The sequence below is a fragment of the Dermacentor albipictus genome, chromosome 1, assembly GCF_038994185.2.
Source record: "Dermacentor albipictus isolate Rhodes 1998 colony chromosome 1, USDA_Dalb.pri_finalv2, whole genome shotgun sequence".
In the NCBI taxonomy this organism is placed as follows: domain Eukaryota; kingdom Metazoa; phylum Arthropoda; class Arachnida; order Ixodida; family Ixodidae; genus Dermacentor; species Dermacentor albipictus.
In genome coordinates this window covers 146,038,199-146,056,177 of record NC_091821.1, presented here as the reverse complement: position 1 = coordinate 146,056,177, position 17,979 = coordinate 146,038,199, and the positions used below count along the sequence as shown (strand labels likewise).

The 17,979-nt window shown below is 50.4% G+C and overlaps 1 protein-coding gene and 1 non-coding gene across 11 annotated transcripts in view; one reads left to right on the top strand and one right to left on the bottom strand.

Annotated features, from left to right (window-relative positions):
* LOC135911030 (serine/threonine-protein phosphatase 4 regulatory subunit 1-like) overlaps positions 1-17,979 on the top strand; it is a 192,665-nt gene that overhangs the window by 94,452 nt on the left and 80,234 nt on the right. The window contains exon 1 of one of the 10 annotated variants that reach the window (XM_065443132.2): positions 77-484. The exons of the other annotated variants lie outside the window; for them this stretch is intronic. Coding sequence (XP_065299204.1) covers positions 480-484 — 5 coding nt within the window. The 5' untranslated portion in view covers positions 77-479. Of the gene's footprint in view, positions 1-76; positions 485-17,979 lie in introns of those variants that run through there. 10 annotated transcript variants of the gene reach the window in all.
* Positions 16,966-17,038, bottom strand: TRNAT-CGU (transfer RNA threonine (anticodon CGU)). The gene has a single exon. It is a non-coding gene; the product is annotated as a tRNA-Thr (tRNA).

Below are 17,979 nucleotides of genomic sequence, written 5' to 3'. Positions count from 1 at the left end.
GGATTGGTCGGAGGGAGTGGGTCCGCTTTCTGGCGCCGCCGGCGCTCCATCCTCCGGGCGCGTCTCCATTGCCGCGCTGCCATGACTAACCGGGACGCGGCCTTCGTGTACGCGCTTCCGCTCCCCGACCGGGCGCGGCTGGGTTCGACCACCCGGGCGGCGGCGCGATGGCGTCGCCAGCGGGCGGCGACGACGACACCGAGGCGGCCATGTACAGCGTCCTCGTGGCTCTCGCCTTCTGGCTGCTCCTGCTGTTGTGGCTGCTGTCCCAGGGCGACGCCTGGGCTGCTTTCGGCAGCGAGGGGCCGTGCGTGGGATAGCCACGATGAGCGCACCGACACCCACGTTGGCCGCGTGGCACCCGGCTCGGTCTTTGGATACCGACTCCAGCTCTGGCCACAATCGTGCATAGCGCGCGACGCCCCCGCTAGGGGCACCACGGGCTATGGCTCCTAGCTGCACGTTTTCGGCGGGCTCTCATGGGGTGAGTTATCTTTCGCGCCGCCGTTCAGGGCGGCCTTCTTAGAATCTTGTCTGCCGCAGAGAGCGCCCTCTGGTCTGAGTGCGTGTGGCGCCTTCCTGCCGCACTCCGCACTGAGGGTGATGCTCTGCGCTGTAACACGCGAGTTCTTTATCCGCTCAGTTCGTCATTTAGTGTGCGTGACCGCCCTGCACTATGCGGTCGTCGAGCCTAATCGGAATGGTGGAGCTGATCAATTTCTAAAATGCAGTTTGCGCCACGTTCTGTCAGAGTGCGGGTGTTTCAAGTACGCGTACGTTTGGTTAGCCGAAATACGCGTCATAGTTGCGAAGCGTGTGGCGAACATGGCGCGCGCGAGGGGGAGTACTGTATCTTAGAGCAGAGCGTGCAGGCGGCCGCGTGGGAGTCGCGTGAATAAATGAAGGCGCGCGGAGACGGCCGGTGTGGTCGGCCGCTAACTGGACTGCTTCCTGCCTCCGGCTGCGTGCGTGTTTTCGGGGGAGGAGGGTATTGATTAAATTCCACCCCCTACGTTTCTTTCTCCTTACCGAGAGTACTCTGCCCGCCGAGCGACATCTGGAGGTGAACAAACTCTAGCTACGCGTCGTTCCGTCCCCACGGGCGGTCGCGTAGGTGAGGCCGCGTGGGCTACTTCCTTGCCTCCCTCTCCGCACCAGCCATCTGGTACCCTCATGTTTCCTAGTGAATTCATAGCGGCCGCCTCCGGTTCCAAGAAGGTCCCCGCCTCGCGTGTCGAGACTCGAAAACTGCGCCGGGTGCGCTTGTAGCCAAGGCATTGGCATCGCTAGATCGTTTCCCTCCACACTGAATTTTGTTAAGGTGCTCGGTAGTACCTTGGCCATCTGCTCTGGTAGTGCATATGCGCTGCTCAAGGGTTAGTGCCAATCTCATCGTTTATACTGGGCGTGGAAAATGCGGATTAGTGTAGTCTACTTCGGTTTGTTGCAGTTATGCGCTCCGAAATATGCAGTCCTCAGATTTGGTCACCGTCATAGTCGAGTCCAGCTTGACACGCACATGCCGTGGTCATTGTGACAACACGTGCTGCCTGTGTAGCTTGTGGATTACGTCTCGCTAACCCTTGCTTGAGCTAACGGTATCGAAGCTAACCTCCAGCATTGACAAATGCATCAAAAAAAGCGATCGGATGGTGTTGGCTGTGTGCAGCCAGCTGTAGTACTTAACAGTATTTTCCTGTTTCTCAATGTATGGATTTGTTGCGCTTATTTCACGAGTATTTAGTGAGATCACCCGTATTTTGAATCGAAAACCAGCTTGCCAAAGTTTCCAATATGACGCCCTAATGATGTCTCCAGCCAGTATAAAATGTTCAGCTGTGGCCATGACAGCCGAGCATGTCGCAAAGGTCATCCGGCGTCCGCCTAGCAGGATTTTTTCCATGTTCTCTTAAAGGCAGTCGTGTGTTGCCGCGTATTAACATCGTGCACGCAGGTCTTGGTGCGTGGCGCATGGATGTCGGCTGCACGTCTAGGGAAGAGCGCCCTGGTGAGAGCCTCGAGATGGTGTTGATTGATCGCTGTGTTTACTCTCCGCGCTGTCGAAGAGGCGAGGGGGAGCAGGAAGGGTGACTGGGCGAGGGCCGGTGTCATCGACCGCCAGAATGGGCGCATGGCCGCGGACCCCGTGACGCATGCGCCGTTGGGAGCGTCACGTGATGTGCGGGGATGCCCGGCCTGACCTTGCGGGCCCGGTTCTCTGCATCGCGAGGCTCACTATCTTTCCCGCCTTTCTATCGGTTTGCCGGGCGGCGCCCCTCCCCGATTTTTTGGCGCCAAAACTCCATGGTAAAGATCCGCGGGAATCCGCTGTGGCGAGCGTGCCTCAGTGCTCGTGTTCCGACTGCGTTGTCAAATGGAACTTGGCAGCGAGTTCAGCGTAGGAAAGGAGCGAACTTTGCGTCGTATCACGAGAGGAGGCTCGTTGGCGCCTTGCGATGGGTCTTCAGGTCAAGTCGGGCGTCGATGCACGTGGGCTAGCATAAGATGGCGGCGTTTCGCGGAACGGTCTGCCCGGCGCGTGGTCAGCAGCCGGACTGGGCGAGGAGTGGCAGCCTTACTGGCTCACTTACCCGCGGCGCATTCCTGGCGTTCTCAATGACCCGGGACCGGATTTTGCGTTCCTCGGGCGCCGCGCTCTTGCGGGATGACCTCCGTCGGCGCGCTTTGTGAGGGGCTTCTTCGCCGCGGCGCCTCTTCTCTCACGCACCGCCTGGGGTCGCCGCGCGCCTGCCATATCATGCATATTTCGAGCTTTTTCCCCCCGGATTTCCTTGGCTGCAGTGTTCTGCTTTTCCTCCCGTATCGATGCCCGTTTCGCAGCTTGAGATCTAGAAAGTTGGAAGAAACCAACGCCTAGTATTTTTTTACGTTCAGGATATTCAACTCGTTTTGTCCTTAATTCTGCATTTCCTCCAGCAAAACACGACTACTCGGAACATACGATATGCATTACTGGCTTTATGCGTGGATACTGTGCGCCGGTTCGCCTACAATCCCGCAAGGGGCCCAAAGGTTCTGTCGTGCTGAATCGGTATCACCGTTGTAAGGTCGTGGGCGAAGTGCCCTGGCGGTACCTTGAAGTGGCCAGTTAAGCGCACACTTAGCATGTGACAGACGGAAAAGTTGCCCCTTGCAACTTTTCCGTCTTGCCTTTAGCTTCCCTCAGACTAATCTCGACAAAGAATCTGTTGCAAATTGTGCTACGTGTAATTACTGGATGGTTTGAGTTCAATATTTCGCCTGTCGCGTCGGCGTGCTGTCTAGAGTAGTGTCAGACATGCGTGTTAAATAAACCGCGTTTTTAGGTTTTCGCAGATCCAAGTTCCTCTTATGTTCTATTCCTCTGTCGCTTCGTTATACCGGTTGACGCATTCAGCTGCGGTGCATAATCTGTCTCTGGCCGTTTCCCATCGATGCTTGGCGACTAAAGCGCAACTCCGCTCGCCAGCGGAGGCAGCAAGTGGCGGGACGGCTGCTTTGGTCGTTGGTGTTGTCTGTCTTTCGTCAAGCCATGCGGCGCTACATCTCCGTTTTCGTATGTGGCGCCGCCGCCATCCCCACATGACGAACGTTTCCGGTGGCCAGCCCTCTCTTCTAGTTGCTGCTTGAGCTCGACCAGCCCCAGCAGAGATGGATGCCGCCCCTCGACTGGAATGCCGCCTGTTTGTTTTCTTTTCTTTCAGCGCAGCCCCGTGGCTGAATTGGCTGCTGTAGAAAGGAGGGGGAGGTCTTCCCCTGCCGCGCTCCAAATCCCCTCCTAGCCTGCTCCTGTCCTCGCGTGCGCTGCTTGCTTGTATCTAGACTAGAGGGCGCAGTCGGCTGGCAGGCTCGTCCCTCCGAGATCGCCGCGTGGCCAGCCGCACCCACTTTAGTTGCCTACGCGGTGCCGAGATGTGAGCAGCTTCACGAGTGCTTTGTCTCCGTACTCTGAGCGACTGCCCAGGACAGCAGCCCTTGGTTTGAAGACCGTGAGAGGGTTTACATTAGGACATTGCAGCTTGTTCCATATATTGCTGTCCATGGAATGCCGGAACAATGACTATCAGGACTGTGTGACGCACTTGAAACGCTTGTTTTGCCTGATTATTCTTGTTTAAGGAGAGAAATGACTATATATTTTTGCTCCTGTTGCATTTATGCCAGCAGCTAAGCAGCACGTAGTCGGCCATTGTAGTTCCGTGCACTGAAGTTAAAAGATGGTGCCGCCAGCGCTGCTGCCTACATAAGGGTAATAACAGATGCGGACAATTACCAACTTTTTGTCTGCTCACAGGAGGCAACTGCGGTTTTCAGCACTCGTATAGTTCCTGCCTTTGTGAAATAGTATTCCGTGATTAATTTTTTTAGCGGCGTGCGAATATTTTTGAAACTTCAGAACGAATCCGAATCGAATAGTCACTATTCGCAAATTCGAATGTTTTCGTATATACCTGTCGTAGTGCCTTTTGTGTTGTGGTGCTGAGCCCGAGGGCTCGGGGTCATATCACGAGCGCGGCGGCTACATTTTGAGTGTCCAAATGCAAGGACACCTGTGTACCGTGCATAGAGTGCCCGTTGAAAGGACCCTGAAACGATTTTGTACAAACGTACTGAGGCATTAGGGTGGACATTGACACTTCTAAGTGCTTCACGTAAAGCGTGTAATTACAAGGTTTTCAGTGTACATCGCTAGCGATCACAGCAAGCCCCTCGGCTGAGTTTTCAGCTGCCCCTGACCAGGTGGCGCGAGGTGACCATATGACGCGAGTAGGTCGAGCTATCTGATTGGCTGACCAGGGCGCGTCATCGATTTTTGGAACTTTATGGCGAAAAAATGTTCATAATACTTGAAATGTCAATGTGTTTCTAAAGAAACTGAAAAAGACAGCGGAAGGACTTCACTCAGGACTTGCGGCACACTAAGTGTCGTCTGCTTGTGTTACAATGTGCGCCGTGTTGACGAGAGCCCCGCGGTCAGTGTTGGTCTCGATCTTCCTTTTCGCGAGCAGCATGGTTCGCCCCCTGTTACGTTGAGGGCTGCAAACGTAGCGACTGGCAATATGTACAGGCGCCCAAATCTTTAACTGGTGTGCGGGAGCGGCGACTTTTCCGTGCGTCAGCGCCGTTTGACGGGCGAGGCTGGAAACAGTCTGAGGCTAAGCGCATGCGGACAATGCGCGCTCAGCTGGGCCCATCGTCTACTAGGCTGTTTCCAGCCTCGCCTCGTCATACGGCGCTGACGCCCGGAAAAGTCGCCGCTCCCGCACACCAGTTAAAGATTTGGGCGCCTGTACAGCTGCGACATTGTGTCCCTCGACAAGGCAGCAGACGAGTGGATGCAGCGCATCGGACTATCGGTATCCGATCGGCGCCAGGATTTACGCCGGAGGATTACCACAATAGTGCTTAGCGTGTCCGGTATTCGGGTAAGCGCAAGCTCACTAGGCCTGCTCGTTTCACGGGATGAGCAGAGGCAGGAGTGTAATCGTGAACAGGTTCTTTTTCGAAATGTTTCAAATTTACACTTCGTTAGAGCAGTATTGGCTTTGTTTGGCTAGTTATGCTCTGCGCCACCAGGTGGCTGGACCGCGCAGACCGATCAGGCCGCTCACGTACGTCTACGCTAAAGCTCCTTCATCACAGCAATAGCAGTATGGAGGGGCTTTAGTATACGCCTCCACCCATCTGTCTAAACGCCCAGCCCGCCTGTGGTTACTGGAATTCTGGACATGCCCGCCGCTGCGACAGAATGCTCGCAACGCACGCTGCTTCGATAGCTCTCGCTTGTGTTCGACTGCCAGGCGGCAGGCGGAGAGGTTGTAGAGGCTTCGCGCGCTGGTTGCAAGACAACCGGAAGTAGACAACACGACGTCCCATGATGACGCGCAGAGCCAGTGAAGGCGGAGCTGAGCCCCGGTCACTCGGCGAACGAGTTGCGCAAATGCAATTCTATGGAGGAGGGTACATTGTAATCGTCCATAGCATCTCTTAATGAGATTGGGGCGCGAATTATTTGCTGTAGCTGTACCCTACGCGTCTACAAAATTTGTCCGAACCGTTTCAGGGATCCTTGTCAAAATTAATCCGGGCTCCCCACTAACGCCTGCCTCACAATCATATCGTGGTTCTGGCGTGTGAATCTCCAGAATTTTTGCGCCAATTAACTCCATTAATCATCACATTGCCAGCTGTACATAATAAGCAAATTTCACCCCTGTGACAGTGGACGTAAATAGTTACATAGAGCGTGCTGTGTCACTTCGGGAGCCAAACTTCGCTCAGACGTGACATTCGGCAATGGGTATAGTTTGGTACTATTTATCGACCTTGCAAGTGTGTAATTACACCCGAATCAGCTTGATCGCTGCATTTGATGTAATAGTGGTACCATCTCAATTAGCCATGCCAACTACAGAAAGCGCTTTATTTACTTTCATCGCTGTACTCGCGCACATAACCGTTTTATACCCCTGTTACACGGGCACCCGCAAACTCCTTTTAACTCCGTCGTCTAGCTAGTTTAATGGAGCTTTTGGTCGACGGAGATAGGCGGCTGAAGGACGTACCCTCGTGCCCATACTTGCTGCAAAACTGAGAACTTAATTATTGTTTTCAATAAAATTAAAGTTGTGTGTGTCGAGAAAATTTCTATTGGATTAAATTAAAGTTCAAGCACAATTCAGCAACTGTTCTGCTTGCTGCTGCACAGTGCTCTCGACCTAGGCCGCTTGGCGCAATAGTTTTCTCTTTGAGTGCATGTGCACGAACCTACAGAATCGGGTTGGCTTGTCGGGCTGGAATATGCCTGTGGAGTTCCATGTAAACGCTAGCTGGTCCCAACTGCACGGGGTATACGTTGACCCAGCTCGCGACCCGTTTGCACCGGGCATTTGCCCGCGCCGAGACTAGCGCGGGAACGCTGGGACGTCGAGATATATGCGCGGGCAGCGGGAATAGTATCAGGACAAGGCAATGTGCAGTGCAGCCGTATCGTGGCGATAGGACCCATGGAATAGAGCGGTTTCAGATGGCAGCGGGAACCTCAAGCCTAGTTCGAACGATTTGATGTCTCGGCTCGACGCTGTGTGCCGTCGTCGTCCATACCCGTCAGAAGCGAGTTCCGGTGACGTCGCGCTCGGTCAGCTCGATTCCCGACTCGACCCGCTCGCGTCGGGTTCGTGCGAACGTAGCCTTTGGCGTGCTAGTCATGCAGTGTTCCCTCGTGACTGACACCGGCACAGTCGACAAAATAAAAGGAAAGCCCACGAGGTCACCGTGCACGAAATGTTGCGTTTTGAGTATAGTTTGCAGCAGTTCGAGCAGCAGAACGCAGAGCCTACTCGCTACGCTATGGGGGCTAGCCATGCCGCAAAGGAAAACACACAGCTCAGTGCTGACTAGTACCGCTGTCAGCACTGCTGTGCTTAGCGAGCGCACTTCGATTCTTAATGAGGTGTCTTTCGCATCAAATGTATTAAATAATATTCTAATGGAAGGAGCGTTGATTTTAATTGCAAAGAGCGTAATTAGAAGTGACATTGCTGTACTTGTACAAAAACCAAACACTGCTCAATGCGCCTCTGGTGGCTACATTTAAACTCGTTATTGGCCGTGTGACACAACTTCCTTGAGATCGAACTTCCTTAGGAAGTCTCGCGCTCGTGGGTGCCCGTGTGACACGGGTTTTAGTGTCTGTTACACCGGTGCTAACGGGCTCGCAAGACGGCCTCTTAAAACTTCATTCTGATAATGCGCTATCACACATGCTCAGAAGAATCCTGCTTATATGTTTATAATGCTCGATTTGAGGATTTGGTAAAGCTTGCTTCCTAATGCGCAGTGTAATGAACTTTGTAATGTAGTGGATACTGGTATGCCACCTGTTTTGTATTGATGAAACATACTTATTTTAAAGCATTCGATATTTGATTCGCTTTCGACAGTATTCGAAAAATACTCCGTAACATCGGAAGAATCCCCACGTTCGACCTTCTCTCCCTCGCGGCTCGAATATTTAATAATTTCGAATGGTAAATTCTGGAATCGCAGTGCGGAGAAACTCCGATTCGTATTCGAAATTTCGCTCCCCCCTACTTTTGGGAGTTATTTGGGAGCATGACTTGATTCTTTCACTTGATATCTCGCATGAGGCTTTGAGATCCTTATGTGTGTTCGTTGACTGAACGACTGTTGGTGGCGTTCCGAGTACGGCGGCACTTAAGGACGATTGGCTTTGCTTGGATTTTGCCGCCGATCTGCCTTGCTGAGACGTCTTGTGTAGCGCAGTTGCGTGTCTGCTTACAGATTTAGCGTAGTGCGGTGGTAGCAAGTTCTATGCGGAGTGTTCCACTAGGCGCTCTTTTGGCACTATCTGCTGCTTCGAGGTTCCCGCTTTGACGGCCTCTCGGGACGCGTCAGGCGGCATTGTAGACATGCAGGCGGAGCGTGATTCGTGCCCACGCACGTGCTCTGTTCTGCTTGGCAGCCTGTAAAAGTGCCAGCGGAGCGTAGCATTTGTTGCAATATAAGCTTTCGTAGAATCACTAGCGGGTTTGGTTGCAAATCACATTTGTGGCTATGTCGTTTCACCCTGGGAGGGCCAATCCCCAACGACGATCGTTTATTATTGGTTCTCGCTTTTAACCGGTTTACTTAGTTTGCGCATTCCATAAAGTATTGTTAGAGAAAACTATGAGCGCAATAACGTTCATTTATAAGGCGTGTAGTTCTCGCGAAAACGCGAATGACATTGCTGACGGCGTTTGCAACTGAGCGAGGTAGTTTCGCTGCTGTAAATCTCTTCTCCCTTGTTTCCCGTTCGACGTTGAGGTAGGCTGTGCATCTCCGGAATACATGGGTCAGCATAACTCGTACAGACCCGCGAGTGAATGCGACTGGCAGCCGTCGGGAACGGTGATGTACTAATGCTGGCACAGCGCTGTGTCGCCGCTTCCCGCTTACTTTGTGCGCACCGTACCAAGAGCGATGGATTTCAAGTCAGTATCGAGTGACCTGACCTATAAAAGTAGTTTGCTTCGTCTGAACTGCACCTATCCTAATCTGCACGAGCTAAGACAAATACACAGCTAAGCGTACGCAGACAAATGTGCGTGGTGTGACATCAGTTCAAACGTCATTTGCACGGCTTGGGAGGGTCTAAATTAGTGCAATTCAACATAAGAAGCTTGTCTCAACCGATTTCGAGCGCGAAGGTGCTGCGGCTATCGCCTTGTCCGTTCGCTCAGCGGCCGATGGAACGATAGTCGGCAGGCTGAATTTGTGTGCGCAGTCGGCACGAAAGCCCGTCAGGGCCGTCAAACTAAGTCTCGCGGTCGTAGGTTGCGTCGTTGTCGGTCTAGTATGAATAAATAGTCGCACAGTCAGTGTTGGCCCAATGCTACTGCGCCATAAACGAGTACGTGAAGTCAGGCATGCGCTGCTGCCACCAGCAAAAGAGGGCCGATGGTGTAGGAGTTCGTCAGCAACGTAAGGTTTAGTGATGTTCACGGTGTACACCGAAGTCCATGCCGCAAACAGTTTTAAACGTGGAGCTGCAGCCGTACGTTGAGCACGTTTTTGGCACCGCACCGTCCTGTTGAAACGCAGTATACGGCGTTTGCAGCAGTTTGCGTCTGTGCGCATCACGAATCGCGCAAACCCTTCCATGGCCCCGTTATCGAGCAGCGCGCGCGGTCCTTTCCAAAACGTTCCGCTACTATTCGACTAGAGCAGGGCGCCTGCGTTGTGCAAGGCGTACTGTATGCTCTCTTAGGGATGCCGGCATAGAGAGATTCAACAAGAGCGGACACTCCCATAGAGCCCAGCGGCCGAATTGACTGTAGCGCACCAAGCGGATGAGATCAACTTCCGGTTTCGGTTTTGGGCGCGCGCATTATGAACGCCGGCTGAGATGCACTATGCCTGCTGCGCTACTCGCCCCCCCCCCTCCTTTTCTTTTTATTCTGTAGCTCAATCGCACGTGTTCTTTGTGCGGAATCGTTTATTTAATTAAACTGATTGCGACCGATCATTACAAGCCTTCATCGAATCTGTGCCACGTGCAATTTCATACGCAAGGCGCCTTGTGAAATGAGGGAATAGTTATTTCGCTCTATATAAATGCTCGTTCCGGGCTTTCTGTGCGTTCGTCCAATGTTGTGGCACCAGGTAAGTAGCAGTAGTTCCCGTACGAAGCTCCACCGGACGGCATCAGCTGAAAAAATTACAGGCATGTCATTTTGGTATTTAATCCTTATAGAATGCTGCGTGTAGAGGGGAAAAGTGCGAAAGTGGGGAATGGCCGACATTACAAACAAAAGCAATTCGATTATACATGGCGTCGAAATTACCCTACTCATCCCAAACGGTACTGTAAATTTTGAAAAAACGTCGGATTTCCAAGTATTCCCCGGGCATTATTTCCTGCACTGCGCGTTTCCAAAACAACTTGGCATCAGTCGACGCGATAGTACGCTACGTATACACAGGTGGCCACAACACGGGCTCTCAGCCAGACCATGCTAGACGCTCACAGAATGCCTCCTACTCGCACTCAAGAGAAATGCGCGGGTGCAACGCCTGTTTTCAGTAGTTCAGAAGACAGAATTTTCAAGTTCTCGGTTTTTGAGCTCCTCGGCATTACTCAAAAAAAAAGGTTACACCCTTTGGGGGCTTATCTCGTCCCCAAACAATAATCTCATCTGCCTTGCTTGCGTTTCCTTTTTTGAAAACTCGGCGCTCGCTACTTTCCTGTCGAGAATGCTTTGTCAAGCTGTTAACGCGCAAGCCGTTCGTGACTAGGAAGTACCGGACTCGCAGCATTACAGAAAGGAAATGCGGGCAAGACAGATTATTGTTGCGTGGCAAGATAAATCCAAATGGGGTAATTTTGTTTGAGTGTTGGCAATTGCTCGTCGCCTCAAGCGTGAGTACCGAAATGTTGCGGGGCCATAAAAAGCGTCACAACCTTGTCTCACTAAGATTCAGTACACGCCGAACTGTCACCGCGGCCGACTTGATTTTTTTCTGCGTCACAACCCCAGGCGCGGCAAGCGTGCCTCAATAGTATCCCAAAAAGTAACGAAATTAGTTACAATAAGTTCCGGGGTCAGAAAAAGCGCCAAACCTTGTCCCAGTAAGATTCAGTATAAGCGAAACTGCATCACATAGCCGAGGTGCTTTTCACTAACTTAATCACAAAGCCGGGTGCGGCGAGCGTGCCCAGAAACTACTGAAATACGTTATAATGTTCGGGCTCATAGAAAGCGTCGCAAACATGACCCAATACAGGCCATTAACTGAAATTAACTCGCCGAGCTGTTTTTCGCTGCGTCACAAGTTCCGGTGCCCATGCTGTAAAAGCTAAAGTGGCTTGAAGTTCGTCGCAGACTGTCAAACAAAATTTCTCACCTTGCCGTAGTGCAACAGTGTAGTGGTGCCGTGTCGAAGTGCAGAAGGAACTCAAGAATACGCCGGGAGCCCAACAAACACTACATCCAAAAGAGACGGATCGCTGAACTTCACATGCCCCAGCGACCTCGCTGGCTTTGGTGGCCTGTCTGGCGCATGACACATGCGTCTGACGCGCCGTTAGCTTGTTGCTAGGTAACGCAAGGAAAATAAGTCGCAAAGTATAAGTTCATTTATACGCAAACCTTTTGTTTTAGCGGGAAAGAATAAACGGCTGCAAGTTCTCACATGCTTTGTTTTCCGATGCTCGCGTCAGCTAACGGATGGGCTTAACAAGAGCCGTGACTTGTTTCCTGCTGCCAGTTTTCACCGAGTGTGTCCCTTCTTGAATTCTGTGACGCCGGTTGGAAAACGCGAGGAATCGTAGGCAGGGTGTGCTTCCGCCGGTGATTCGTCTCATTCCCGACGGTTAAACGCGACGTCTAGCGGCCCTTGACTGACGCGGCAAATATTTGACCGTAGTTCGCCACACTGCTGCTTCGGATCAGTATCTTGAATATGTTTACGGTAGCGCGCTTAAGACAGGACAAAAGAAACAGGGACACACACAGCGCTAACTTCCCGCAATTGTAGGAAGTTAGCGCTGTGTGTGTCACTGCGTCTTTGTTGTCCTGTCTACCGGCGCTACCGTAAACATTCAAAATGCGTTACCAACAAGCCCACATTGCAACACTGATTAGTAGCCTTTATCCTTAGTAAAAGATGGCGCATGAGTTTCGATGTGTACTCATTTGCTGGAAGTTTACTGCGATACCTGTGAAGATGCCAAACCGCGGCGATTACCACGAAAAGCTATCAGTGACAAGTTAGCTTTAAAGGCAACTCCGGCAATTTTTTATGTCCAAATGTAATATTTAGGGTCCCGTGACGACACCCCCCACCCAGCACTTGTCTGATAGAATGGTTCCGCAAATTCGGAAATAATTTGAAAAAAGCAAAAAGTGCAAAAACGAAACCTAAACCTGTTCAATCTGCCGAACGAACCTCTTCGTGTGCCGTCATGGGTGTCCTCAGCGGGGAAGGCGCGCAAGGCATGGCGGTCTCGCCCGCTGGGCCAACGAAACCAGCGAAGAGCGGACGCTCATCTGATTCGTGACCGCGCTGGACCTTCGGGTGATAATGTGAGCGGCACCAGCTCTTTGGATCTGTCAAATATTGAGTTATGATTCTGACGAATTCAATAGCCACGAATCGCCGTTCCCATTCGACCCGCCACCGCGAGAGCCAGCGCCCATGTGCTACATATCGTGCTGCAGTACGAAGACCAAGGGTAGCCCTAACCGCTGATTTTATACGTGCTGCTTGCAATTTTAAGTGTTTTAACCCTTCTCAGGGAAGCGCTTCGCATGCTCATTGTAAGATGTGGAGCACGAATTTCCGCATTTGTATCCCGCAAGAACGCCGCTGACAGTCCGAAACACCGACCGGTGCATTTGTTTACATCGGCAGGTACAATGACCTCTCCTCGTTCGCTTGAGATAAAATGCTAGCTGCTCATCGGTGGCGTCAATGCTGGAACATATCAAAACAGGCAGATTTGCGCATGTAAGCACAGTTGCATCACTGAATCGCGCTGATATGAGTGACCACACACCTTCAAAAACAGCGAGCGGGAGACTAGTTCGGGAGCGTTGTTGTGCTGCCTACTCAACATTCTTCGTATTCTCATCATGCACAGATGAGGACTTTGCGCGTATGATGGTTCATTTAGAGAACGCGTAGTTTTCTCGTGGAAGCGACGATGCCAGTATTGACACCGTTTACGCTGCTATATAGAAGGGCCCAACGCTTGCTGCCCATTTGGGATACGAGGCAAGCAGTACACCTCGGAAGCTTAATAGTGAGTCTGCATGACTGCGTAAAAATACACCCATATTCGTAGCCAAATTTAATTTGGGGAACTGCCGTCGAGTGCGGCTAGAAGCTTTCCGTCGAAAACGGCAATATACCGATGTCGATACGTCTCCGTGTCGTCGCTTCTCGCTTTTTGGGTGTGCACTGTACGAACTGAGGAATGGTTTATTTTAAATTCGCATGGTCAAAACGACTACAGAAGTTGTCTTCAACCTGATGGTTTAATTAGCTTCAGGTTAGTCGCTCAGGTCTGCCAGCAGTAGACGCATTAACTACGCGACTGTAACATATAGGCTTAACCTCGGCTGAACGCGATCGGAAGTGTACTCCGGGTGTACAAAAGAATGAGGGCCCGTCCTGATGTGTTTTCCTTGTTTTCGCGTTCCTTAGCGCTTGTTATGTCTAAGTTCCGTTATCAAACTAGCCCAAGCTTCTGCGTTGCGTACTAAAGAAAGCGAGCACAAAAGAGCACGAAGAGGCCACAATGGAGTTACCGTCCCCTACGCGTGTTCGCGGCTTGCGTCCCATAACTTAACCCTCTTTATGCTGCTGCTGCTTCTAGGCGGCCGTGTGGTGTCTAGAGCGGTTCTCCTGTAACACACTTTAGAAAGTGTGACTACTTAATGGCAGTAAATTACGAACGGTAGCGCTGCCTTTCTCATATAAAAAGAAACATGCTAATATAGGTTGCCGTACGCGTAAATCTGCGTTGAAATTTACGGACGCATTGGTGGTGTTCCATCAATCTCATGGATTGATGCAACGTCCCTTGCGCAAAACGCGGGAGGCAGCGTTGTGCCACGCCTCGCTGTTATCACTGTCATTGGCCGCCTGCCATTTGTTCGCAACATATTTGTTCGCCACCTCGTAATTTACTGTCGTGGTTAGCATTCACTCACCTATTGCGATATGTTTTAGTTTTAGTGTCGTGAAATATAGCCGAATACAGCCACCCAGCTGTTGACAATCCTGTTTCTAGTCACCAACTTCTGCAAAATACGCATCTAGTGTACTTGATTACATGTGTAACGTTCTCGTGCGTTCGTTAATCTGTTCGCTTCCTTCGCATGTGTTGTAGAGCATTTATGCGAGAAAGATGCGCAGTGGCGTTTTGCCGGTCCGCTAACGTAGCGCTGAAGCGCTCTTGCCATCGTGGTAAAGGGAAGGCTGGAGGGGGAGGGCGCATAAACGGCGGACGCGCCCCCCTCTGCGCCCTTGGCGCCCCGCGCTCCCCCTCGTGATCTGCTCGTGGCTGGCGGCAGAGGACGGTCGAAGGTCATCGACCTTCTCTTGCCCCCGTGCGCCTTCTCTCTCGCTGCATTGTCCGGTCTTCTGGCTATATCCTGCTTTCTTCCTTTTGCGAGGCCTCCTCTCCCGGCGGTTCATTCTGGGGAAAGTGTCACGTGACCGGCACTCGCATAGTGTAGTAGGCGGAGGCAGCGAGGCGGCGGCGGGAGGCGCTTGCTTTCCTGGCTTGTGGGGGCGCTTTCACCACGGGGCCAAGTTTGCTCTCCATAAGGCTAGCCTTCACAGTTCTATTACTGCGCTACAAAGTTACTGCATTGGGCGTCTCAAATATTTTTGTACTGGTTGAGACTCGCTGCCCCTTTCAAAGCTAAATGTGATTCGACCGAGCAGTGAAAACTGGACCTTATTGCTGGTCGCTGGCTTAATTCGGGTCCTACCCAGGTCATCAAGGTTGGCCATTTTGTACAGCAAATGATTGGGGGGGGGGGAATTAATCATTGATGACCGCACTGTGGTTCTGTAAGCTTGACATTTAGCTGTAGCATGTCTAGTGATGGTCAACTATTCCATCATCACTGCCTAGCCCAGGCCTCCCTCGTATTGAACTTTCAAAACAAGGTCCAGTTTGTCTCGTAGTGCTAACTTCTGCTACATTTTTGTTTTGTGTATCTTGAGGGATACACTGCTCTTGGAAATTTCATTTGCTAGTGACATTGAATGTACTGACATCCTAATTGCATATAAGACTTCAGAGTTTAAATGAAGGCAGCATGATGTGCGCGGAAGTGTATGGAAATGATTTTAATGTTCTAGTCGTCAGCTTCCAAGAAACGGTGAATTGTACTTGCGCAGTGCTTTTCAAGTACCCCTAGATGGCAGGAAAATCCAGGATGAAATATCAGCATGGCCAACCCAGTAGACAATGTTAGGTCTTCTCACCAGTGTTTGGGCAATGAAAAGCGGCCTTTACCATAACCATGGAGAGAAGGTTACGTTCTCCATGCACGTGGAAATGCTTCCTCGATCATTTAACCAAGGTATTTTAAGCAAAAATTGGCTTCTCAATTTCATTGCATACCAGTTTGTAATAAAAATAGACTTCAAATGTGAATAAGGCCTCGAGCTGTCTTCAGGTTTCGGGAGGATAAATGCTTTGCTCACAATTTCACTCGTGTGGTAATACATAATAAACGTGTTCATGCAAAAGATTTCTATTTCACTGACCAGTGGTTACTCTCGAACAGTAGTTGCAACCTGTCATACCGTATTTACTCGCATAATGATCACACTCACGTAATGATCGCACCCCTGAATTGTTGTCAAAATTGGATTTTTTTCTTTCCCGTATAATAATCGCACCCTGAACTTGTCGCAGCGATATCTCGTGAACCACATCTAGCTAATGATGATCGCGCTTACCATCTGTCGAATGCTACACGAACGGTTCTTGAAGACATACCAAGCGGTTTGCACGTACCCAACATTCGTAAGCAGATGCCCCATTTCGTTCCTTCCATCACTTTCCGCACTTCCATGAAAAAAAGCTACAACCAAACTTGCCTCGGCTTTATTATTTGTAGGCTTCGTAATGGCTTTGGTCAACAACATAAGGGCGCCTTTCGATTCTTCTCGTCTGCCCTCAAGGGCATGCAACATATCGCGAGCAGCAATGATAGTGGCCATGTTTACACTGACGCATTAGAATGTGCCTTATTCATACGCCGACGCTTGAAACGCAGCTAAGATATTAGCCCAGCGGAAGCGTGCCGTATTAGGATAGCAGGGAAGACAAATGCCGCAGTTTCTGCAGCATGCCCACCATGTGTTTGTCACTTGCAGCTAAGCGTGCCCATCTGTTTCTGTACCCTCAAAGTGGACATGGCTATTATTGTCGCAAACTTGCCGATATTAACGATATTATTCATTACTGATACGGAAGAAACTGTTTCAATGCGCGTAATGTAATCGAAAGAAAAAAATGGTGTTCGGTGCGTTCAGCTTGCTCCGTCGGCCGCCATTTTTGTTTTGGTGTCCCACACTGACAGCTGCTTGTAGCCCCGCAGCAAATGTGGGATGAAAAAATAAAATGTTCCTTCTCGTGGGAAATTTAACCAGTGTAATGATAGCGCCCCAGAATTTGCCTCAATTTTTTTACAAGAGAAAAGTGCGATTATGCAAGTAAAAACAGTACTTCGCAATCATGCTTGTTCTTGACTACCTTGCTCCACAGGAATCTTGAGAAGGGGGCTAAACGAGGGGCCCGATTTTTATTAGTCGTATCATAAGAAGCCAACAAACACTGACACTAAGGACAACATAGGGGAAATTACGTGTGCTTAATAAATGAAATAAATGATAAATTAATGAATATGAAAGTGAACAAAAAAAAACCCTTGCCGCAGGTGGGGAACGATCCCACAACCTTCGCATTACGCGTGCGATGCTCTACCAATTGAGCTACCGCGGCGCCGTTTCTCCATCCACTTTCTTGGGTATTTATGTTTCCTAGTAGAACCCTGGGAGTGTTGGCCAGTACCACCATTCAGACCTTGGCAGTGGATGTGGAACATCCTTTCTGTTGCAGGCGTCATGAGAACGTGATCTTTTTGGGTGAAGGCAACCGGTCAATAAACCCACACATGCTACCCGAAGGCATCAATGTTGCCGGATTCGAGACCCTCGTTATGTAATAAACGAGGCAAAAGGGGGTTAACCGACGGGCCTGGTTAGGAATCTCTCCACTTTTCATTGCTAGAATAGTTATAAGATGGGTTGTCGCAATGTAATAATTTCACCTGTTCAATGCACTTTTTATGGCATATTTGATTGTTCATTTGAGAGTTTCTATGGCAGCATTGAGGGTTGTGCAAAATGGCAAATAAGCTTTACTGTGAGCATAAGGGAGCTCCAGGAGCAATGAATAAGCCAAGAATTGCCACTTACTGTACCCTCTTATTCTCGTGTTACAACTTCAAAAACTCGTTAGTTCAGCATTGTGAAGGTGCTCCCAAATCACCAGTTTAATATCCCAATGAAGATTTGGACGATTTAATTGCAAAACCTCACAGTTTTAGTGCAACTTCTGTACAAACCACTTGGTGCAAACTGCATCATACTTTCAAGATCCATATGGTGTGCAATGGTAGAACAGCTGTGCCAGTTTTGCCAAACTTCTCCGAGAGGAACTCTTTGCGCCATATAATCCATATAAGTTCCGGCAGTTGCCCACATCCTATTTGAAAACATACGAAAATTCTTGCCTGCTTCTGTTTGCCTCTACATTACTGTTGCTATTTTTATACTTGTTAATGCTTGTTTAAAGGGTTTTTGTACTTTTTCTTCTGTATATATCCTGCTGATTGTGACAATGTTTGACAGTGCCCTACGTTGTTGTGTTCAATGTCCCCC